General features: G+C 38.9%; 1 protein-coding gene across 6 annotated transcripts in view; it reads right to left on the bottom strand.

Annotated features, from left to right (window-relative positions):
• LOC128695561 (EF-hand domain-containing protein 1-like) overlaps positions 1–26290 on the bottom strand; it is a 101554-nt gene that overhangs the window by 40051 nt on the left and 35213 nt on the right. For all 6 annotated transcript variants that reach the window (XM_070093175.1, XM_070093178.1, XM_070093179.1 and 3 more), the window contains exons 3-8: positions 25105–25214; positions 21027–21114; positions 14652–14780; positions 13581–13733; positions 7915–8081; positions 4890–5077 (exon numbers count right to left, since the gene is read on the bottom strand). In XM_070093175.1, coding sequence (XP_069949276.1) covers positions 4890–5077; positions 7915–8081; positions 13581–13733; positions 14652–14780; positions 21027–21114; positions 25105–25214 — 835 coding nt within the window. The remainder of the gene's footprint in view (positions 1–4889; positions 5078–7914; positions 8082–13580; positions 13734–14651; positions 14781–21026; positions 21115–25104; positions 25215–26290) is intronic.

Genomic DNA, 26290 nt, shown 5'->3' with positions numbered 1-26290 from the left:
GGCCAATTTAACACAAAGTTCAAAATATTCCAATTTCAAAATAGGGTCCAGAATAAACAATGTAGGTATTCCTGGCACTAAACTAACATTTCCTCTGTTCATTAGTTACATTTTGAGGCTTTACAAATAAATTCCATTTTGATTTTTTATTCACACCAAAAAATAGAAGATTTACTGTTATGCAATATTGTAATAACTGTATAAATATCATCACCACATTTGTGAATGTATATTAGACCCACCAGCTGGCGTGTATTAGATGTGTGAGGTCGTTTGTTTACTCTTGAACATCGGCAAAATTTTAACATTTCTGCTACTTTGAGCTCAGTTTTAAGCCATTTACAATGCTAAAACCAATCAAAATCATCTCTACTTTTGTAATATGTCTTCCATTCTATCAAATGAGACCAAGAAATCGCAAATACAACTATAAAAAACATACGAAAAAAATGCAAAGTCGCTGTTTTAATCGAAAATCATGGTCTCAGTTTTTTTCTCTCATTATACACAGTGTGCTGCAGGATTTGTTTTATGTGGTGCACACATACCACATAGATGTATTCTCTCATATCTAGGCCCAAATGTACCACTCACAGTTTATCAGAGTGAGCTGAGCTCATGGCGTAGATCTACGGTTTGGACCCTGAACGTAAAGCCGTAGATCTACGGGATGGACCCTGAAAGGGTTAAAAAACAGTCGGATTTTTTTTTCTCATGCACTGGGTGCTGCAGGATTTTTTTTATATGGTGCACACCGACCACACAGACCCATTCTCTCACATGTGGGCCTACCAGCTTTCTCCTGCTTGATTTGAAGCTGCTAGAATTTATAAGTATATATATATCAAAAACGGTGGCTTGTAAGACGTATATATACAACCAAAACAGTCAAAGGGTTAATTGGTGTGGATATTTCTTCATTTGTCAAAATTTCAGCACTATGATTCCAAAGGATTTAATGCCTTTTCATGAATACATATTTTTTTTTTTTTTCAACAAGTCGGCCGTCTCCCACCGAGGCAGGGTGACCCAAAAAAGAAAGAAAATCCCCAAAAAGAGAATACTTTCATCATCATTCAACACTTTCACCACACTCACACATTATCACTGCTTTTGCAGAGGTGCTCAGAATACAACAGCTTAGAAGCATACACGTATAAAGATACACAACATATCCCTCCAAACTGCCAATATCCCAAACCCCTCCTTTAAAGTGCAGGCATTGTACTTCCCATTTCCAGGACTCAAGTTCGACTATATGAACATAACCGGTTTCCCTGAATTATTATTTTTTTTTATTTTTTTTTTTTTTTTTTTAATCACACTGGCCGATTCCCACCAAGGCAGGGTGGCCCGAAAAAGAAAAACTTTCACCATCATTCACTCCATCACTGTCTTGCCAGAAGGGTGCTTTACACTACAGTTTTTAAACTGCAACATTAACACCCCTCCTTCAGAGTGCAGGCACTGTACTTCCCATCTCCAGGACTCATGTCCGGCCTGCCGGTTTCCCTGAACCCCTTCATAAATGTTACTTTGCTCACACTCCAACAGCACGTCAAGTATTAAAAACCATTTGTCTCCATTCACTCCTATCAAACACGCTCATGCATACCTGCTGGAAGTCCAAGCCCCTCGCACACAAAACCTCCTTTACCCCCTCTCTCCAACCTTTCCTAGGCCGACCCCTACCCCGCCTTCCTTCCACTACAGACTGATACACTCTTGAAGTCATTCTGTTTCGCTCCATTCTCTCTACATGTCCGAACCACCTCAACAACCCTTCCTCAGCCCTCTGGACAACAGTTTTGGTAATCCCGCACCTCCTCCTAACTTCCAAACTACGAATTCTCTGCATTATATTCACACCACACATTGCCCTCAGACATGACATCTCCACTGCCTCCAGCCTTCTCCTCGCTGCAACATTCATCACCCATGCTTCACACCCATATAAGAGCGTTGGTAAAACTATACTCTCATACATTCCCCTCTTTGCCTCCAAGGACAAAGTTCTTTGTCTCCACAGACTCCTAAGTGCACCACTCACTCTTTTTCCCTCATCAATTCTATGATTCACCTCATCTTTCATAGACCCATCCGCTGACACGTCCACTCCCAAATATCTGAATACATTCACCTCCTCCATACTCTCTCCCTCCAATCTGATATTCAATCTTTCATCACCTAATCTTTTTGTTATCCTCATAACCTTACTCTTTCCTGTATTCACCTTTAATTTTCTTCTTTTGCACACCCTACCAAATTCATCCACCAATCTCTGCAACTTCTCTTCAGAATCTCCCAAGAGCACAGTGTCATCAGCAAAGAGCAGCTGTGACAACTCCCACTTTGTGTGTGATTCTTTATCTTTTAACTCCACGCCTCTTGTCAAGACCCTTGCATTTACTTCTCTTACAACCCCATCTATAAATATATTAAACAAACCATGGTGACATCACACATCCTTGTCTAAGGCCTACTTTTACTGGGAAATAATTTCCCTCTTTCCTACATACTCTAACTTGAGCCTCACTATCCTCGTAAAAACTCTTCACTGCTTTCAGTAACCTACCTCCTACACCATACACTTGCAACATCTGCCACATTGCCCCCCTATCCACCCTGTCATACGCCTTTTCCAAATCCATAAATGCCACAAAGACCTCTTTAGCCTTATCTAAATACTGTTCACTTATATGTTTCACTGTAAACACCTGGTCCACACACCCCCTACCTTTCCTAAAGCCTCCTTGTTCATCTGCTATCCTATTCTCCGTTTTACTCTTAATTCTTTCAATAATAACTCTACCATACACTTTACCAGGTATACTCAGCAGACTTATCCCCCTATAATTTTTGCACTCTCTTTTATCCCCTTTGCCTTTATACAAAGGAACTATGCATGCTCTCTGCCAATCCCTAGGTACCTTACCCTCTTCCATACATTTATTAAATAATTGCACCAACCACTCCAAAACTATATCCCCATCTGCTTTTAACATTTCTATCTTTATCCCATCAATCCCGGCTGCCTTACCCCCTTTCATTTTACCTACTGCCTCACGAACTTCCCCCACACTCACAACTGGCTCTATACACGAAATCACAGCTTCCCTATCTTCATCAACATTTAACAATTCCTCAAAATATTCCCTCCATCTTCCCAATACCTCTAACTCTCCATTTAATAACTCTCCTCTCCTATTTTTAACTGACAAATCCATTTGTTCTCTAGGCTTTCTTAACTTGTTAATCTCACTCCAAAACTTTTTCCTATTTTCAACAAAATTTGTTGATAACATCTCACCCACTCTCTCATTTGCTCTCTTTTTACATTGCTTCACCACTCTCTTAACCTCTCTCTTTTTCTCCATATACTATTCCCTCCTTGCATCACTTCTACTTTGTAAAAACTTCTCATATGCTAACTTTTTCTCCCTTACTACTCTCTTTACATCATCATTCCACCAATCGCTCCTCTTCCCTCCCGCACCCACTTTCCTGTAACCACAAACTTCTGCTGAACACTCTAACACTACATTTTTAAACCTACCCCATACCTCTTCGACCCCATTGCCTATGCTCTCATTAGCCCATCTATCCTCCAATAGCTGTTTATATCTTACCCTAACTGCCTCCTCTTTTAGTTTATAAACCTTCACCTCTCTCTTCCCTGATGCTTCTATTCTCCTTGTATCCCATCTACCTTTTATTCTCAGTGTAGCTACAACTAGAAAGTGATCTGATATATCTGTGGCCCCTCTATAAACACTCCAACAGATCGTCAGGTCCCAAGTATCATTCGCCTCCATTCACTCCTATCTAACATGCTCATGCACGCTTGCTGGAAGTCCAAGCCCCTAGCCCACAAAACCTCTTTTACCCCCTCTTTCCAACCCTTTCGAGGACGACCCCTACCCCTCCTTCCTTCCCCTATATATTTATATGCTTTCCATGTCATTCTACTTTGATCCATTCTCTCTAAATGACCAAACCACCTCAACAACCCCTCTTCTGCCCTCTGACTAATGCTTTTATTAACTCCACATCTTCTCCTAATTTCCACACTCCGAATTTTCTGCATAATATTTACACCACACATTGCCCTTAGACAGGACATCTCCACTGCCTCCAACCGTCTCCTCGCTGCTGCATTTACCACCCAAGCTTCACATCCATATAAGTGTTGGTACTACTATACTTTCATACATTCCCTTCTTTGCCTCCATAGATAACGTTTTTTGACTCCACATATACCTCAACGCACCACTCACCTTTTTTCCCTCATCAATTCTATGATTAACCTCATCCTTCATAAATCCATCCGCCGACACGTCAACTCCCAAGTATCTGAAAACATTCACTTCTTCCATACTCCTCCCCAATTTGATATCCAATTTTTCTTTATCTAAATCATTTGATACCCTCATCACCTTACTCTTTTCTATGTTCACTTTCAACTTTCTACCTTTACACACATTCTCAAACTCATCCACTAACCTTTGCAATTTTTCTTTAGAATCTCCCATAAGCACAGTATCATCAGCAAAAAGTAACTGTGTCAATTCCCATTTTGAATTTGATTCCCCATAATTTAATCCCACCCCTCTCCCGAACACCCTAGCATTTACTTCTTTTACAACCCCATCTATAAATATATTAAACAACCATGGTGACATTACACATCCCTGTCTAAGACCTATTTTTACCGGGAAGTATTCTCCCTCTCTTCTACACACCCTAACCTGAGCCTCATATTGAATATATATTGTATTTTTTTTCCAAGACATTGCATTTTGAGCTATATAAATTGGAATATTTATGAGTATATATCAATATACAAGATAGTTTCCAGTAGCAAAAGTTGTGTTTAAAGTTTGACTTACCTTTCCTAGTGCCTCTAAGAGGTACCCTGATGGCTCTGAGTATTATTGGACTGAATCTCTTAATCTCCATGTAGTCATGATATGATGGCTGTCTGAGCTCTACAGTGAGATCAGCAGGGCGATACAGTAGCACTGCTGGAGTGGCTCCAAGCTGCCCACCTTCCACCTCTTCCACCATCACATCAAACCTTTAAAAAAAATATCATCAGTGTCTTATGCAACACACCTGGCTTTCCCTTCCCTCCCTAAAATTCCATAATTATGAAGAAAGTGATAAGATAATGACAATGATCATAATAATGATGACAACTACAACTTCATTTCCCAAGAAGATAAACTAGAGTAACAAAAGTAGGTCAAAGTGCACATTTCTTACATTTTTTTTTTTTAATACACTGACCATCTCCCACCGAGGTAGGATGACCCAAAAAAGAAACACTTTCACCATCATTCACACAATCACTGTCTTGCCAGAGGCACACAGGCATTGTACTTCCCACCTCCAGGAGTCTGGCTAACAAGTCCACACTCCAACAGTAAGTGTTAAAACCACGTTACATTCCTCCATAATTAGGTATCCTTAAAGGTGTACCTTTATGTATTTGATTTTTTTCTTCCTCTAGGATTTTTGTTTGTAACTTTAGAATGACTCATCTAATTAGCTTCAAATTTTCAATGCTCATAAACTATAACTAGAAGATTCATGAATCTATTAGCATGTGCAGGTGCCATCTGGTCTTTGGTTTCCATGCAGTAACTTGGTAAAGCCTCTTCTGACTGGCTTCACATGTTCAACACTGGTGTACTTAACCCTTTGACTGTCGCAACCCCCAATCCTGAGGTGTCTCCTGGTGTCGCAAAATTTAAAAAAAAAAAAAAATTATTTTTTCTTATGAAATGATAGAGAATCTTTTCCCGATTGTAATCACACCAAAAAAAACGAAATTTGATGGAAAACTGACGGAATTATGCTCTCGCAAAGTTAGCGACCTCGGCGCTGTTTACAAATCGGCGATTTCGCCCACTTTTAGCCCTATTTTCGGCTAATTCCATTGTTCCAGTTGCCCAAACTCATAGCTATTTCTTTAGAACTCCATTTTTTCTATCGATTGAGTACAAGAAACTGCCCATTTACCGATTTCAACTACCTAATAATGTGGTCAGAAATTTGCAATTTGGCCAATTTCACGAAAACTAAAAAATATGACAATTTCAAAATAAGGTCCAGAATGAACAATGCAGACATTCCTGGCTCTAAAATAACATTTTCTTTGCTCATCAGTCATGTCTCCAGGCCCCTCTGATATTACTCTTGCTTTCTATTTTGAATTTTTATTCAAACAAAAAATAAAAGACTTACTATTATGCAGACTACTGCAATACTGTAATAATTGTATAAATAACATCAACCCATTCATGACTGCATATTAGAATGGCTAGTTGGACATTTATTGGAAATTGGCATCATTTGTTTACTTTTGAACATTGGCAAAAATCAAACATTTCCTCTACTTTGAGCTCCATTTCTAGGTTCTTTTTATAGTAAAATCAATCAATATCACCTCTATTTCTATAATATGTTTTCCATTCTATCAAATGAGACCAAGAAAACGAGAATACAACCATAAATACTATACGAAGATAGACCACAAAGTCGGCATTTTATTTAAAAAAAACGGTCGGAGTTTTTTTTTTTCTCATTATGCACTGTGTGCTCCAGGATTTTTTTTATATGGTGCACACTGACCACACAGACCCATTCTCTCACACGTGGGCCTACCAGCTTTCTCCTGCTTGATTTGAAGCCACTAGAATTTATGAGTATATATACGTCAAACACGGTACCTCGTAAGACGTATATATACGGCCGCGACAGTCAAAGGGTTAAAAGCTGGTTGAAATTGTTATTGGAGTGTGCTGGTGCCAATCTGTAAAGTTTATTTTTATAATGGAAGAGCATTTTTTCCGTCCAATAACTTGAGTAAGCCTCTTCTGTACGTCTTTAATATTAAATGGCTGACAATTAAACAAATGATACTTTTTTAGTTAAAGCTGTTTAAGTGGCATTTTGGCAGTTTAATAACAGTTAATCAGCTTGGAATTGTTGGAATTTGTGCAATAACTGGAGAATACATTATCTGGTCTGCTTCAATCTTTTAGCACTGGTGTGTTTTTCTCAGAGGAAGCTTTGTACTGCAGTGATTTTTGGTTATGCACATTGTAATTCTTTTAATTTTATTAAGCAAATTGATTTGCTGCAATAATTAGAAAATGCTTTGATAAAATCTTCAATGCTAGTGTATTTTATATAGGAAAAGGTTTGGATTGATTTTGGTCTGTGTAGGTGCCAATTTTGTTGAAGTAATTAGAAAAACTGAAATACCAGTTTTCACGTGAAAAATCGTGAAAGCTTTATCCACCCATCTTCAAACCTTCAACACCAATAACTTGAGAAAATATAACTTCTGAGCAGATTCAAATTTTAAGTAATGGTGTATTTTGGGATACTGGACTCTGAGATAACTAGAAAATGCCTCTTTTGATTGGCTTTAAATTTTTAAAGCTGATTTATCTTAGTGAAAGGTTTGAATTGATTTTGGGCTGTGTAGGTGCCACTTCTTCCCCTTTTTATGAAGAAATTGGGATATTAATTTCCATACAATACCTTGTGAATGTCTCTTCTGATTGGCTTCAGATCTTCATTGCTGATACATAATTGAATTAGAAGCTTATGCTACACTCAGCACTATTTCTTTTGCTTGCATTAAAGTAGAAAGGGCTGAGCTTTTGGGATACCTTTTTCAGACTGTGCTGCAATTCAAACACATAGTTGTTATATTCACAGGAAGATGCTCAGCCCATAAGATCATGCAGAACCTGGGGAATGGGATGGGCAGATGTAATTGGGTTTTATCTGAAGGTGATGATATCTCCAATTCTTTCCTTGAGAAGAAACCTTCAGGTGACCCAATATAACGTAAATTTTATGTGAACGTTTTACACCTGAGTACATTTAACAACTTACTTGAGCACAAGTCCCTTAAGTCTTGGTGGTGCTGAGGGCGCAGAGCGTGGCCTCAGGTCTGACCTCCTGGATGGGGAATCAGCACGAGACTTTCTCAGTTCACTATATGGGTCTGAAGGTAGTTCTTGAGGAGGGTTCAACTCTGTTCCCTCACTCAACAGATACTCCTGTTGGTACCATACACATTAACAAATGGATTCATTCACAACTAACACAAATAAGAGATAAATGTGAGTTTACATCCATTTTGAATATTTTTTTTTTCAACAAGTCGGCCGTCTCCCACCGAGGCAGGGTGACCCAAAAATGAAAGAAAATCCCCAAAAAGAAAATGCTTCATCATCATTCAACACTTTCACCTCACTCACACATTATCACTGTTTTTGCAGAGGTGCTCAGAATACAACAGTTTAGAAGCATATACGTATAAAGATACACAACATATCCCTCCAAACTGCCAATATCCCAAACCCCTCCTTTAAAGTGCAGGCATTGTACTTCCCATTTCCAGGACTCAAGTCCGACTATATGAAAATAACCGGTTTCCCTGAATCCCTTCACTAAATATTACCCTGCTCACACTCCAACAGATCGTCAGGTCCCAAGTACCATTTGTCTCCATTCACTCCTATCTAACACGCTCATGCACGCTTGCTATTAGTCCAAGCCCCTCGCCCACAAAACCTCCTTTACCCCCTCTCTCCAACCCTTTCGAGGACGACCCCTACCTCGCCTTCCTTTCCCTATAGATTTTTATGCTTTCCATGTCATTCTACTTTGATCCATTCTCTCTAAATGACCAAACCACCTCAACAACCCCTCTTCTGCCCTATGACTAATACTTTTATTAACTCCACACCTTTTCCTAATTTCCACACTCCGAATTTTCTGCATAATATTTACACCACACATTGCCCTTAGACAGGACATCTCCACTGCCTCCAACCGTCTCCTCACTGCTGCATTTACCACCCAAGCTTCACACCCATATAAGAGTGTTGGTACTACTATACTTTCATACATTCCCTTCTTTGCCTCCATAGATAACGTTTTTTGACTCCACATATACCTCAATGCACCACTCACCTTTTTTCCCTCATCAATTCTATGATTAACCTCATCCTTCATAAATCCATCTGACGACACGTCAACTCCCAAGTATCTGAAAACATTCACTTCTTCCATACTCCTCCTCCCCAATTTGATATCCAATTTTTCTTTATCTAAATCATTTGATACCCTCATCACCTTACTCTTTTCTATGTTCACTTTCAACTTTCTACCTTTACACACATTCCCAAACTCATCCACTAACCTTTGCAATTTTTCTTTAGAATCTCCCATAAGCACAGTATCATCAGCAAAAAGTAACTGTGTCAATTCCCATTTTGAATTTGATTCCCCATAATTTAATCCCACCCCTCTCCCGAACACCCTAGCATTTACTTCTTTTACAACCCCATCTATAAATATATTAAACAACCATGGTGACATTACACATCCCTGTCTAAGACCTACTTTTACTGGGAAGTAGTCTCCCTCTCTTCTACACACCGTAACCTGAGCCTCACTATCCTCATAAAAACTCTTTACAGCATTTAGTAACTTACCACCTATTCCATATACTTGCAACATCTGCCACATTGCTCCTCTATCCACTCTATCATATGCTGTTTCTAAATCCATAAATGCAATAAAAACTTCCCTACCTTTATCTAAATACTGTTCACATATATGCTTCAATGTAAACACTTGATCTACACATCCCCTACCCATTCTGAAACCTCCTTGCTCATCCGCAATCCTACATTCTGTCTTACCTCTAATTCTTTCAATTATAACCCTACCGTACACTTTTCATGGTATACTCAGTAAACTTATTCCTCTATAATTTTTACAATCTCTTTTGTCCCCTTTCCCTTTATATAAAGGGACTATACATGCTCTCTGCCAATCCCTAGGTACCTTCCCCTCTTTCATACATTTATTAAACAAAAGTACCAACCACTCCAACACTATATCCCCCCTGCTTTTAACATTTCTGTCGTGATCCAGTCAGTTCCAGCTGCTTTACCCCCTTTCATTCTACGTAATGCCTCATGCACCTCCCCCACACTCACATCCTGTTCTTCTTCACTCCTAAAAGATGGTATACCTCCCTGGCCAGTGCATGAAATTACCGCTTCCCTTTCTTCGTCGACATTTAAAAGTTCCTCAAAATATTCTCGCCATCTACCCAAAACCTCCATCTCCCCATCTACTACTCCCCTACTGACAAATCCATTCGTTTTCTAGGCTTTCTTAACTTGTTTAACTCACTCCAAATTTTTTTCTTATTTTCATTAAAATTCCTTGACAGTGCCTCTCCCACTCTATCATCTACTCTCCTTTTGCACTCTCTCACCACTCTCTTCACCTTTCTTTTGCTCTCCATATACTCTACTCTTCTTATAACACTTCTGCTTTGTAAAAACATTTCATAAGCCAACTTTTTCTCTTTTATCACACCCTTTACTTCATCATTCCACCAATCACTCCTCTTTCCTCCTGCACCCACCTTCCTATAACCACAAGCTTATGCCCCACATTCTGATACTGCATTTTTAAAACTATTCCAACCCTCTTCAACCCCCCCCACTACTCATACTTGTACCAGCCCACCTTTCTGCCAATAGCTTTTTTCTTTTTTTTTCAACAAGTCGGCCGTCTCCCACCGAGGCAGGGTGACCCAAAAAAGAAAGAAAATCCCCAAAAAGAAAATACTTTCATCATCATTCAACACTTTCACCTCACTCACACATAATCACTGTTTTTGCAGTGGTGCTCAGAACACAACAGTTTAGAAGCATATACTGTACGTATAAAGATACACAACATATCCCTCCAAACTGCTAATATCCCAAAACCCCTCCTTTACAGTGCAGGCATTGTACTTCCCATTTCCAGGACTCAAGTCCGGCTATATAAAAATAACCGGTTTCCCTGAATCCCTCCACTAAATATTACCCTGCTCACACTCCAACAGATCGTCAGGTCCCAAATACCATTCGTCTCCATTCACTCCTATCGAACACGCTCATGCACGCCTGCTGGAAGTCCAAGCCTTTCACCCATAAAACCTCTCTTACCCCTTCCTTCCAACCTTTTCGAGGACAACCCCTACCCCGTCTTCCTTCTCCTACCGATTTAAATGCTCTGCATGTCATTCTACTTTGATCCATTCTCTCTAAATGACCAAACCACCTCAACAACCCCTTTTCAGCCCTCGCACTAATACTTTTATTAACTCCACACCTTCTCCTAATTTCCACACTCCGAATTTTCTGCATAATATTTAGACCACACATTGCCCTTAGACAGGACATCTCCATTGCCTCCAACCGTCTCCTTGCTGCTGCATTCACAACCCAAGCTTCACTCCCAGGAAGGAAGGAAGAGTCGTAGCCAGACGGTAGGACTGACTACTGGTATTTACATAGTAACTACATCAAACCCAGCTTAATAGTTGCTTATATTAGTATATTATATTATATTAGTATTTTAGTAAATAAAGATTATATACCAATCTTGCCAAAATAAGAGGAAATCCCAAGTTTAAGCTCCTAATTTCTTGAACAAATGAGAAAGCTTTCTGTAGAGTACATGAGTTAACTGTAAGAAGCTGCAGCAGGGAAACAAAAAATTTAGCTTAAGTTGTAGCTGAAAGTACCGATGGTGATAAAATGGGTCTCAATGGTACATGTAATTTATGAAGTCTATGTAAACCATATAATATCCCAGGGTAGCGATCTTAGATAAATGTGACTGCATTAGTAAAATGGAAAGTCTGATATCAGATTATACTAAGTCTAGATTAATTTATTCTGATCTTTTCAAATACTATATACATAAATACCAAAAATTAGAAGATAAACAGAGTACACTACTTATCTTAAACTTCTTCCCTCTGGATCTGTTCCTGGGATATTATATACAGGAGGGACCTGCTTATACTGCAGGTCAGGTTCTGGGCTACTGCTGTAAAGCAAAACATAGACTTTTTTCACTTTCAAATGCATATACTAAAAGCCTGATAACATCTTTACACTATCATATATTAAGTGAGCAAACATTGCTTCTTCTTTTAACAAACTGGCCATATCCCACTGAAGCTGGGTGGCCCCTCCCCCCCCTCAAAAAAAAAAGTTTCTCTTTTTAACTTCAGTAGTGTATACAAGAGAAGAGGTTACTAGCCCCTTGCTCTCAGCATTTTAGTCGTCTCTTACGACTTGAATGGCTTATGGAGGAAGAACTATGGACCACTTCCCCATGGAGAAAACATTACTTACCATAAAATATTTTCATTCTTAGCTTATAGTAAGTAGTGAATATATTTATTGTAGGAAGTCTGAATACATGAATGGGTATAACTGAAAACAGCTGGATTAGTGAAATGCCATATACAGTGGTCCCTCGTTTTTCGTAATTAATCCGTTCCTGGAGCCGTTACTATAAACGAAATTTACGATTTGCAAATCAATTTTCCCCATAAGAAATAATGTAAAATACAATTAATCCGTTCCTGACACCCAGAAGTATTAAAACAAAAAAATTTTTTACATGAAATATACATGTAGTACATAAACAATACAATGGGAAATGATGAATGAAACATTAACAGAGTAACACTTACCTTTATTGGAGATTCTTCTTAGTGTATGGGAGACTGGAGGAGAGAGATTGAATTGGTTACAGTTTGGAAGGGGAATCCCCTTCCAGCAACACCTCAGGTACCAATTGCTTCTCTGGGGTTGCTTCTCTTCTCTGTTTCTTAATGCCACTTGGACCACCTTGAGAGTCACTCTAGTCCTGTCTCGCAAAGTAACTGTGGAGAGAGCTCTGTTTCTGGCGTTTCTTTAACACTTCCCTAAAATGGCCCAAGACTTTGTCACTGTACATATTTCTCACCTTTACCACAGGCTTGGCACTAGGAGCTTTCTTTGGAGCCATGGTAGCTTATTTAGTACTTGCAAGCACTAAAATGAGTGGAATATTATGAAATATTTCGTAGGAGCACTTGAGGGGACCTTCACTCACTGGTAAACATTGCCAGACTGGCTGGGTAGGGAGGCCGCCCCGGCTCACACCGTGCATACGTGTCCCGGACGAACTACTATTCGCGAGTCAACCTATGAAAAGCGAGTCCATGTTTATACGAAAATACCCCTATGGTTGGCGAAATTTACGATTGCTGAGAACTACGAAAAGCGAGGGACCACTGTATTTAAGTGCTGTAAAGCAAAGCCCTCCTGTATACAAATATGCAGCAGACAGTCAGATAACGCATGGTTAACATGTTTTTACTATAATAAGGTAGTAAAATTACAACTTATTTCTGAGGAACATGCTGGAAAAAAAATAAGTCAACACTGTGAAGTACATACAGGAAAAACTGTAGCACATGCTATGCTGTTTTCCCTCCTCATAATGAGTCTCGGGGAGAGTTCATTGTTTTATGGGGGAGGCCTACATAATGTACATAAGCTCCCTCACCCAGTGCTTCATTCATACACATGGAAGTGTGCAAGCTAGTGAGCAAGGACAGGGCACTGAGTGAAGAAGGGTGAGTGAGCCATATCAGTACATTTCACCCACCATAGTGAAAGTGTTGAATGTATTACACCCACCTTAGTGAAGGGGTCACAGTCGTAGATGACGTAGTGTCTGCCATAGAGTGTTAGAGTCATGTTAAGGTTGAGGTACGTCCAGTGCCAGAAGCCACCATCAGGGTGAGGTACACGCTGACGGCTCAGTAGTTGTCCCTGGTCTAAGCCGGAGTTCTGCAAAGAAAATTTTCATGGGCTGGTGGACATTTACTAATGTAAAAAAAATTAACTTATATATGTAAAAATATAATGGATGTGCATTATAAACACTGCTCTGCAATGCTCAAACTGAGGTATTTTCTTACATATTTGAAATTTTAGTTACAGTATTCACATAAATAGCAGAAATGATGTTATACTGTACAGAAACAAATTATCATAATTTTAAATCATACTTGCTGCAGTGCTTGGTAGAATATGATTGATCCACGGTATGACATGAGTTGACCAATCACAGCGCATTATTAAAATAATAGGTTTGACATATATTATAGATTAAGATATATATACCTCAGGGTATATATTGCACACACATACATACATACACACACACCTCTCGGTGTTTATATTCTGTGTAAAATACCTATTTATGAATTATTGTTATACGTATTATAGGAGGAAGTGCTAAACCTGTAGCAGTCACACAGCACCTGGGAAATGGAATGCAGTCAAACATGATCCAAGGAAAGGGAGGATAGGTTCAATTCATTGGATCAAGAGGCCTTTACCAGCATCAAGGAATGGAGCTACCCTCCCATTTCCTCTTCCCTGGGCACTGTATGACTCCTATGGGTTTTGCATTTGGCTACGAATATAATAATCATGATCATTTTAATAATAATATCAGCTAAATAAATACAAATGCTGGGGGCTCAGTCCCTTGACCTATTATGTACCTTTGTAATCCCACAGGATTGGTATGAGATGACTAATGCCCACAGAATAATGGGAATGGGATGACTATCCTTACAAGATGGGTATAGGGTGAATACCATCCACAGGAAGAGTATGGGGTAATTATTGCCCATATAATCAGTATATGGTGCATAACAAAGATATCAAAATAAAGTAAGACAGGTGCATAAAACTCACCGGAGTCTTGGGTTCAGTAACAGCCAAGGCATCATCAAGCAGATAATAATATATGATGACAGGTCGTACACAGTACACCTGGGATCCACCTTCCACATGCTCAGTGAAGTAAGCTTTGAACCGCAGTACCTGTTCAACATAAGTTACTCCATAACCAATCAAGAACTTGGAAAAGCTTACAAAAAATGGTAATGTGTGTGTGTTAGGATTAAAGCCTATCTACCTCACAAGGGTTATTACGACTGTAATTTACTTGTACATAACCAAGAATAATGTATACCATATAACAGAGACTAGGGATGGGGTGATATCAAAATTTTTGATGATATTCAATTTTAATCAAATACTGATTTTGATATTTTTTCAGTATTGCTTATTTTTAAAATTATGATAACTATGTTCAATATTTAAGAGAATGTTTATTGCTCAATAGGTATTACTTACCCCAGGAAGGTTAAATATTAAATAACTTAATTTCTCTGAGATGCCAATATCATTACTCATTATAGACACCCTGTAAGGCTTAAAATAAAAAAATATTGAATTTACCTACAGATTTAGTAATCGGATGAAGATATAATGAGAAATAATTGCAAAAATAAGTCTTAATAACTTCAAGTCATATAAAACTTGAAACCAAAATATCCAACACTCTCATAATACTGTTTAACACTTTAAAAAATATATGAAAGCTAAAAAAAGTAAATTATTGTAATTGCTTGAAACTGAAAATAAAAAATTAGAGTTCAGAACTTAAACACCCTCTCTCCATTATTAAACTGAATATAGTTACATTTAGGTAGTAGGTTGGTAGACAGCAACCACCCAGGGAAGTACTACCGTCCTGCCAGATGACTGTGAAACAAAAACCTGTAACTGTTTTGCATGATGGTAGGATTGCTGGTTTCTTTTTCTGTCTCATAAACACGCTAAGATAACAGGGATATCTTGCTACTCCTACTTACACTTTGGTCACACTTCACAGACACGCACATGCATATATATATATACATACATCTAGGTTTTTCTCCTTTTTCTAAATAGCTCTTGTTCTTTTTTATTTCTTCTATTGTCCATGGGGAAGTGGAAAAGAATCTTTCCTCCGTAAGCCATGCGTGTCGTATGAGGCGACTAAAATGCCGGGAGCAATGGGCTAGTAACCCCTTCTCCTGTATACAATTACTAAAAAAGAGAAGAAGAAAAACTTTATAAAACTGGGTTGCTTAAATGTGCGTGGATGTAGTGCGGATGACAAGAAACAGATGATTGCTGATGTTATGAATGAAAAGAAGTTGGATGTCCTGGCCCTAAGCGAAACAAAGCTGAAGGGGGTAGGAGAGTTTCAGTGGGGGGAAATAAATGGGATTAAATCTGGAGTATCTGAGAGAGTTAGAGCAAAGGAAGGGGTAGCAGTAATGTTAAATGATCAGTTATGGAAGGAGAAAAGAGAATATGAATGTGTAAATTCAAGAATTATGTGGATTAAAGTAAAGGTTGGATGCGAGAAGTGGGTCATAATAAGCGTGTATGCACCTGGAGAAGAGAGGAATGCAGAGGAGAGAGAGAGATTTTGGGAGATGTTAAGTGAATGTATAGGAGCCTTTGAACCAAGTGAGAGAGTAATTGTGGTAGGGGACTTGAATGCTAAAGTAGGAGAAACTTTTAGAGAGGGTGTGGTAGGTAAGTTTGGGGTGCCAGGTGTAAATGATAATGGGAGCCCTTTGATTGAACTTTGTATAGAAAGGGGTTTAGTTATAGGTAATACATATTTTAAGAAAAAGAGGATAAATAAGTATACACGATATGATGTAGGGCGAAATGACAGTAGTTTGTTGGATTATGTATTGGTAGATAAAAGACTGTTGAGTAGACTTCAGGATGTACATGTTTATAGAGGGGCCACAGATATATCAGATCACTTTCTAGTTGTAGCTACACTGAGAGTAAAAGGTAGATGGGATACAAGGAGAATAGAAGCATCAGGGAAGAGAGAGGTGAAGGTTTATAAACTAAAAGAGGAGGCAGTTAGGGTAAGATATAAACAGCTATTGGAGGATAGATGGGCTAATGAGAGCATAGGCAATGGGGTCGAAGAGGTATGGGGTAGGTTTAAAAATGTAGTGTTAGAGTGTTCAGCAGAAGTTTGTGGTTACAGGAAAGTGGGTGCAGGAGGGAAGAGGAGCGATTGGTGGAATGATGATGTAAAGAGAGTAGTAAGGGAGAAAAAGTTAGCATATGAGAAGTTTTTACAAAGTAGAAGTGATGCAAGGAGGGAAGAGTATATGGAGAAAAAGAGAGAAGTTAAGAGAGTGGTGAAGCAATGTAAAAAGAGAGCAAATGAGAGAGTGGGTGAGATGTTATCAACAAATTTTGTTGAAAATAAGAAAAAGTTTTGGAGTGAGATTAACAAGTTAAGAAAGCCTAGAGAACAAATGGATTTGTCAGTTAAAAATAGGAGAGGAGAGTTATTAAATGGAGAGTTAGAGGTATTGGGAAGATGGAAGGAATATTTTGAGGAATTGTTAAATGTTGATGAAGATAGGGAAGCTGTGATTTCGTGTATAGGGCAAGGAGGAATAACATCTTGTAGGAGTGAGGAAGAGCCAGTTGTGAGTGTGGGGGAAGTTCGTGAGGCAGTAGGTAAAATGAAAGGGGGTAAGGCAGCCGGGATTGATGGGATAAAGATAGAAATGTTAAAAGCAGGTGGGGATATAGTTTTGGAGTGGTTGGTGCAATTATTTAATAAATGTATGGAAGAAGGTAAGGTACCTAGGGATTGGCAGAGAGCATGCATAGTTCCTTTGTATAAAGGCAAAGGGGATAAAAGAGAGTGCAAAAATTATAGGGGGATAAGTCTGTTGAGTGTACCTGGTAAAGTGTATGGTAGAGTTATAATTGAAAGAATTAAGAGTAAGACGGAGAATAGGATAGCAGATGAACAAGGAGGCTTTAGGAAAGGTAGGGGGTGTGTGGACCAGGTGTTTACAGTGAAACATATAAGTGAACAGTATTTAGATAAGGCTAAAGAGGTCTTTGTGGCATTTATGGATTTGGAAAAGGCGTATGACAGGGTGGATAGGGGGGCAATGTGGCAGATGTTGCAAGTGTATGGTGTAGGAGGTAGGTTACTGAAAGCAGTGAAGAGTTTTTACGAGGATAGTGAGGCTCAAGTTAGAGTATGTAGGAAAGAGGGAAATTTTTTCCCAGTAAAAGTAGGCCTTAGACAAGGATGTGTGATGTCACCGTGGTTGTTTAATATATTTATAGATGGGGTTGTAAGAGAAGTAAATGCGAGGGTCTTGGCAAGAGGCGTGGAGTTAAAAGATAAAGAATCACACACAAAGTGGGAGTTGTCACAGCTGCTCTTTGCTGATGACACTGTGCTCTTGGGAGATTCTGAAGAGAAGTTGCAGAGATTGGTGGATGAATTTGGTAGGGTGTGCAAAAGAAGAAAATTAAAGGTGAATACAGGAAAGAGTAAGGTTATGAGGATAACAAAAAGATTAGGTGATGAAAGATTGAATATCAGATTGGAGGGAGAGAGTATGGAGGAGGTGAACGTATTCAGATATTTGGGAGTGGACGTGTCAGCGGATGGGTCTATGAAAGATGAGGTGAATCATAGAATTGATGAGGGAAAAAGAGTGAGTGGTGCACTTAGGAGTCTGTGGAGACAAAGAACTTTGTCCTTGGAGGCAAAGAGGGGAATGTATGAGAGTATAGTTTTACCAACGCTCTTATATGGGTGTGAAGCGTGGGTGATGAATGTTGCAGCGAGGAGAAGGCTGGAGGCAGTGGAGATGTCATGTCTGAGGGCAATGTGTGGTGTGAATATAATGCAGAGAATTCGTAGTTTGGAAGTTAGGAGGAGGTGCGGGATTACCAAAACTGTTGTCCAGAGGGCTGAGGAAGGGTTGTTGAGGTGGTTCGGACATGTAGAGAGAATGGAGCGAAACAGAATGACTTCAAGAGTGTATCAGTCTGTAGTGGAAGGAAGGCGGGGTAGGGGTCGGCCTAGGAAGGGTTGGAGGGAGGGGGTAAAGGAGGTTTTGTGTGCGAGGGGCTTGGACTTCCAGCAGGCATGCGTGAGCGTGTTTGATAGGAGTGAATGGAGACAAATGGTTTTTAATACTTGACGTGCTGTTGGAGTGTGAGCAAAGTAACATTTATGAAGGGATTCAGGGAAACCGGCAGGCCGGACTTGAGTCCTGGAGATGGGAAGTACAGTGCCTGCACTCTGAAGGAGGGGTGTTAATGTTGCAGTTTAAAAACTGTAGTGTAAAGCACCCTTCTGGCAAGACAGTGATGGAGTGAATGATGGTGAAAGTTTTTCTTTTTCGGGCCACCCTGCCTTGGTGGGAATCGGCCGGTGTGATAATAAAATAATAATAATAAAAATAAAAGTTACATTTCCTAGGTAGTAGGTTGGTAAACAGCAACCGCCCAGGGAGGTACTACCGTCCTGCCAAGTGAGTGTACAACGAAAACCTGTAATTGTTTTACATGATGGTAGGATTGCTGGTGTCTTTTGTCTGTCTCATAAACATGCAAGATTTCAGGTATGTCTTGTTACTTCTACTTGCACTTAGGTCACACTACACATACATGTACAAGCATATATATACACACCCCTCTAGGTATTCTATTTTCTTTCTAGTTCTTGTTCTTGTTTATTTCCTCTTATCTCCATGGGGAAGTGGAACAGAATTCTTCCTCCATAAGCCATGCGTGTTGTAAGAGGCGACTAAAATGCCGGGAGCAAGGGGCTAGTAACCCCTTCTCCTGTATAAATTACTAAATTTAAGAGAAACTTTCGTTTTTCTTTTTGGGCCACCCTGCCTTGGTGGAATACGGCCGGTGTGTTGAAAGAAAGAAGTTACATTTATTTTAAACTTTGAGGAAATATTGAAAAATAGAAAAAACATACATTATTCTAATACATGTACCTAAAATTAAAAACAATATCGTACATATACAAAGCCGAAGTTATATAAGGACAGAGTATATGAAGAGTAAAAGAAAGGTGAAGAGAATGGTGAGAGAGTGCAAAAGGAGATCAAATGATAGAGTGGGAGAGGCACTGTCAAGAAATAATGTACATATTAGAGCTGATTTCCTCAATTCTGTTTATTACAATATACAGTACACTGCTGTATAAACATTTAAAAATATACCTAAATTGTTGTAAATGGTGTAAAGGTGACATTAAAACAATATCAATGATGGCTGACACAAATCCACTACCATTATAGTATGCTCCTCGTTTAGCAGCAAATTCGTTTACCGATGGGGTCTTAGGTCCCTATCTCTGTCATTAACAGAGGAGAGACTGTATTCTTCTTCTTTCAACAAACTGGCCGTATCCCACCAAGGCAGGGTGGTCCAAAAACAAAAACTGAAAGTTTCTCTTTTTAAATTTAGTGATTTATACAGGAGAAGGTGTTATTAGCCCCTTGCTCCTGGCATATTAGTTGCCTCTTATGACACACATGGCATCATGTGGGAATTAGATAGCACCTGTCTACTACCACCTCCAAAAGTCACCCATCCAACTGTCTTAGCAACAATGAAATGTTGATTTTAATTACAAGGGTGAGCTGTTTGAGAAACTGTTTTGGAGGTAGCAGTCACTAACAGGTGCTGTCTAATTCCCACTTAAAGACCTCTACCTTCGCAGGAAGTCTTCGGTCTACAGTAACTAAGATCCTGCAGATATTTCCTGATCAACCAGCTTGTGATGACTATATGGGCCTACCTATAACTAGAGCCTGGTTAATCAGATGGTCACCAAGAAAACTTGGTCACAAGCCAGGATGCAATATCAGAAAAAAAAATCTCAAAATCTGCCACTGGAATGACCACACAGAGAGGCAAATAAAAAGTTATTCCTTGACCCAGGCTGCTTTTATTTATTTTCCTTTCATGGTATCCTAAGACTTTCACTCCATGACCAAGACAAACCAGTGTGCAACCTATAAAATTGTGCAGTTTCTATAATATCTAAAACTGTTGTGGTACTGGGTTAGTACAGAACACACAGCATACACTAATTAGAACATCATTTTTGGATGTAGCGGTGTATTGCCAACAATTACAAAGACACAAGTTGCAGAATAGGCCATTATTTGAATAATGTTTCACTCTGTGTAGAAATTTACACAGAGTGATACACTGTTATTAAACACTTGTTCTGCAATGTAAGTTTTTATATTCATAATTATTGGCAATATGCTGACAAGTAAGAATAGGATAAGTTGCTAAGGCGAGGCATCATGCAGGAGTACATGAACATGCTATAACTCATTACTACAGGTGTTTCTGGTTTCCAGCAAGGTGGTGAAAGCAAGTACATGAGTACCAGCAATAGGTGATCACCTTCTTGTCCAACACTGCCCAATCAGGCACAAATCTAGGTGGGGTTCTTGAACGACGATGTCCGCCAAATTGTAGTTGCCTCTCCTGCCTGTATGTAAATGCTTATAAGCATTACTTTTTTCATATTTGAATTTACAAGCTAAGCCCGACTCTAAAGTATACTACCTTCTTACTGTCACCTCTATCACTGCTGCACACCTTACACTGGAAAACATCAACAAAAACAATAGCAAGAAACTCAAATCTTATCTCATAGAGATAAAAACCAAGGATTTTTTTTAACATTACTTCAGAGTATCTACACAACCGAACAGTGATTGGCACAAACAACAGAAAAGGGGAGAGAGATCAGGCACACACAATAATTATCAAACATACTGAAATAATATGTGAAGAAGTTGAGTAAATCCTGAAAAAAACTAGCCACATCACTAACAACAAGCCTGGTCTAAATATTGCTTTAAATACTGAAAAAAGAGAGACATTGTAGACCTAACATCTTTCACTATCTTCAGGGATATGAAACACAGGCAGACAGGCAACATAATTTCGGTAGTCAAGTGTGGCATGCAAAGAGTACGTTACAATTTATTCAGCGTATGTCACACTCCCATATAGGCTGCCTCCCAACCAGCGAACTGGGTGCTAAGGGTTTAACAATTATTAGGGTACCTGTCATTTAGTCAGTACAGTGGTGCCTAGACTTATGAGTGCCTAACTTACAAGTTTTCCGAGTTACAAGCCATCGTTCGGTCAATTGTTTGCTTTGAGTTGCGAGCCAAAATCTAAGTTACGAGCGAGCTTCAGCTATGCCTCCACTAGTTGGTACTCATAAAACAATGCTAGTGTGATGTTCTCACTGGAGGTAATCGTGTAGTTATCTTTAGTTATCTGACACTTGCAAAATATCTTGCCCTTTACTCCCACACAGATCCCAAAATATTTGGAATATTTCCAATATTCCAGAAGCCAATTGTGGAACAATCATTTTTTTTATGATTCCTGTCAATATTATTGTATTTACTTCGATAATAAATGGTGGGCTTCATGAAATAAGTCAACTTACTTCCGAGATATTCACTGGGAATGCAGGCCGGCCTCCCATCTCGGGGAAAAAAAAAAAAATTCCGAGAAAATCGCTCTTGTTTCAGTGTTTTCCTTATGAAGCTAGTGATCTAGTGCAAAAACTCCGTTTTCTCTTACCCAGGACCAAAGACCACTTTATAGGAAGGAGCAGTAATTATTTTATATGCTCGGACTGGTTCTGGACACTTGCCATATTAAGGCCTATTTTATTTATTCTAGAGTATATATCATGTTTGTATGTTATAGTGTTTATTATGTCATATTAGATAAATTCTGATGGATAAATAAGCCACAGAGTTGATATTAGCATTATATGTATTGAAGTAGTATTTTCTCCTACCCCTCGTAGAAAAAAAAAAATCCTAAATATTTACAGGTTGTGAGCAGGTGTGCTATGCACGGTGTCACTATACATGATATAAATGACTATAATTCCTTGTAGGAATATCATAGAACAGTGATTCTTGTACCATTGTGTTGCCAGTGAGTTAAGCTATTTTTCTATACCATTAACTCGATTTCCATAATTTTTCCTCCAATCTCCTCTGCCTATCTTTTCCACCTTCCACCTCCGCCAGCATCTTCTGTTAGCCCAAGTCGTCTGATCTCCAAAGTATATACACTTTATAAGACCAGTTTATTTCTTTACATTCTCTTTTATTATGTTTTCATACAATATTTCTTATTTATAAATACATTTCTCTTATTTAAAAACCCATAACAAAAAAATTGGGGTGGTGTTTCTGGGGGCTGGAACAGATTAATGGCAGTTCAATTAATTTCAAAATTAATTGAAACTGATTTGATATACGAGCAAACTGAGTTACAGAACAAATTAGACTCGTAAGTCAAGGTACTACTGTGCCTTGGTTCATTGACCAATCGGGCAAGCCTGCCAAATGCTGAGGCAATGTGGTTCACTTGTGGTCAGCATCTGCCAGCCTTGCCTACCTGCTGGTTGAGTACAGTGCTCTCTGTCTCTGGCTTTTACTTTTCCCACTCTGTCACTGTTGTGTGGTGCACTTACTATTCAGTCTGTATATACATGTATTATTTTTTATATATATTTTTTTATTAATACATCAGCTGTTTCCCGCCAAGGCAGGGTGGCCCGAAAAAGAAAAACTTTCATCATCATTCACTCCATCACTGTCTTGCCAGAGGCATGCTTACATTACAGTTATAAAACTCCAACATTAACACCCCTCCTTCAGAGTGCCAGCACTGTACTTCCCATCTCCAGGAATCAAGTCTGGCCTGCCAGTTTGCCTGAATCCCTTCATATATGTTATCTTGCTTACACTCCAACAGCACATCAAGGCAAATCCTAAAAACCATTTGTCTCCATTCACTCCTATCTAACACACTCACACACACTTGCTGGAAATCCAAGCCCCTCGCACACAAAATCTCCTTTACCCCCTCCCTCCAACCTTTCCTAGACTGACCCCTACCCTGCCTTCCCTCCACAACAGAAGTCATTCTATTTCCTTCCTTCCTCTCTACATGTCCAAACCATTCTTTATCTTTTAACCCCACACCTCTTGTCAACACTCAAGCATTCACTTCTCTTACAACTCCATCTATAAATATATTGAACAACCATGGTGACATCACACATCCCTGTCTAAGGCTTACAGAGGAAGAATTCTGCTCCACTTCTTCATGGAGATAAGCAGAAATAAACAATAACAAGAAGTAGGAAGAAAATAGAAGAAAACCCAGAGGGGTTAGTATATATATATGCTTGTACATACATGCGTAGTGTGACCTAAGTGTAAGTAGAAGTAGCAAGACATACCTGCAACCTAGCATGTTTATGAGACAGAAAAAGGCACCAACAATCCTACCATCATGCAAAACAATTACAGGCTTATGTTCCACACTCATTTGGTAGGACGGTAGTGCCTCCCTGGATGGTTGCTGTCTACCAACCTACTATATATCTGGCAAATTATATCTGGTGAAGGAAATACAAGTTATAGTCTATCTACTGAGTTTGTATTTCTCCATAACCCATTACGACCAGGTCACAGGCCATTCATAACCTGTGTTCGTAATACCAAGAAAAGCAATAAACAGGAACTATTAAACAATAGCCCAGTATCCTCAATATGCATCACCTTGAGAGCACTGACATTTTACGATGTGTTCAAAAATGGAAAATAATTCCTTACAAAACTAACATTTAAATTAGACTGAAGGAAATCAAGCAAGATAGAAAAGTGGAACTGGCTTGAGCGACAGGCAAGAAATTAGCATGTATGTATGTGAGTAGTAGAAAGCAACAAGGATGAAAGTCAGTACATCTGAATGGGCACGCATTGCCAGTAGAATCCCACAAAGATTAGAGCTATAGCACCTGCTATTTCTGGCATCTAAATATGACTTATCAAGGAAGGATAGACTCCTGAATAGCAGTGTGTGCAGACAATGCAAAGATAACACACACCATATAAAGGAAAGATATTATACTGGATTACAACCCCAGTAAATGTGAAGAACTGAATATCGGGATAGGGAGAAAAAGGAGTATAGCCTACCAACTGAATGAACAACAACATAAGGTAGAGGACACTGGATAGAATATACTATATGAGGAAAGAACAACTCATAGAATGATAAAATGAAAAGGGTACAATGTTGAGCATCATGATTAACCTATCTGAAGCACAAAAAAATATTGGCAGCATATACAGGACATGATCGTGACATACAAAATTATGTGGGACTTCGACAGGTTGACAGAGACACAGACTAGTCATCATGAAAGGGGACACTGATGGAATGTGAACATTCAGATTAGTTACAGAAATATTAAGAATCAATCAAGTCATTGTTAAGATAAGAGAGGCACAAGAAATTAAATGTTAACATTTCCCACGTTAAAATTATTCATGATTATAAAAGCAGATATACCCTAGTCAAATAATGTTAAAGTATAAAGATACTGGCCCAAGAGCTTAAGATTCACAAGAACAAACATATACACCTGGCTAGCTCCTGGGCATCTTCCTCAGATAAGAGTGGTACAGGTGATGGTGCCACCAGTGGGACGCCCTTCTTCCACCCCAGACTCTGACGGATAGGCCTCTGCAGCTCCTGCAACATCATGATGATGGACTGAGACAGGGCATATAATGATCTGAGATCCAGTACATGATGATCTGAGACAGGACATCTGATGAACTGAGACAGGGCATATAATGATCTGAGATCCAGTACATGATGATCTGAGACAGGACATCTGATGAACTGAGATAGGGCATTTAATTAGCTGAGACAAAACTTATACTCAGTAGCCACTTTTTATAAGATACACTTGTACACCTGCCCATTAATGGTATGAAGTACATATATGACCTGCAGATTAAAAATAGTATTATCATTAAGACCACTTATGCTGACTGCTCCTTTTACACTGATATGACATTTGCTGTTAGAAAAAACAGTTAAAAACTCTATTTGACAAATCTGTTTATAAATAGTTAATATTATAAATGTTGCTCAGGAGGATGGGTTGGATTTTGACAGTGGGATGGCAGAAAGTGCTGCTATCATACACCAGCCTGACTGTACTTAACACAGAAAAGTATTAGAATTAGTAACCTGGTTTCCACCTAACAAACTAAACTGTTTGCTATACTTAATGCTCTGAAGATTGTAAAAGCTACAGTTGCAGAATTTAACTGTTTCCATCTCCCTATCCTCAATACCTGCTCTACATAGCCAGAGTTCTAAATATAACAGGCTTGTGTATATTAAAATGGTATAAAATACCAACAGGTTGTTAGGTAAGACACATATGCAACAGTTAGGCATCTTTATTTCAAATAAAGATACCTAACTGTTGCATATGTGTCTTACCTAACAGGCTTGTGTATGAAGCCAGATACAGATACAGAAGCACAAATCATTGAAAAAGAAATTAGTGTTAAACTTTGTGGATTCCCTCTAATATAGGCCTCAGGGAACATGATAAAGTTATGCCTTGTCTAAATTACCCTTAAATAAAGAGAATATTGTATATGATTTTGGTTTCTCAAACACGTTTAAGAAATACTGTTAGAAAAGAACTAGCATATGAGTTGGATGAAAGAAGAGTACAAATAAAAACTAGGAGATCCAATGTCTATGATAATGAGATGTTTCAAGTAAAACAAGTCTATGGAGAAAGC

Source organism: Cherax quadricarinatus, chromosome 42 (assembly GCF_038502225.1).
Source record: "Cherax quadricarinatus isolate ZL_2023a chromosome 42, ASM3850222v1, whole genome shotgun sequence".
In the NCBI taxonomy this organism is placed as follows: Eukaryota; Metazoa; Arthropoda; class Malacostraca; order Decapoda; family Parastacidae; genus Cherax; species Cherax quadricarinatus.
The sequence above is the reverse complement of the archived record's forward strand: the minus strand, read 5'-3'. Positions and strand labels throughout refer to the sequence as shown.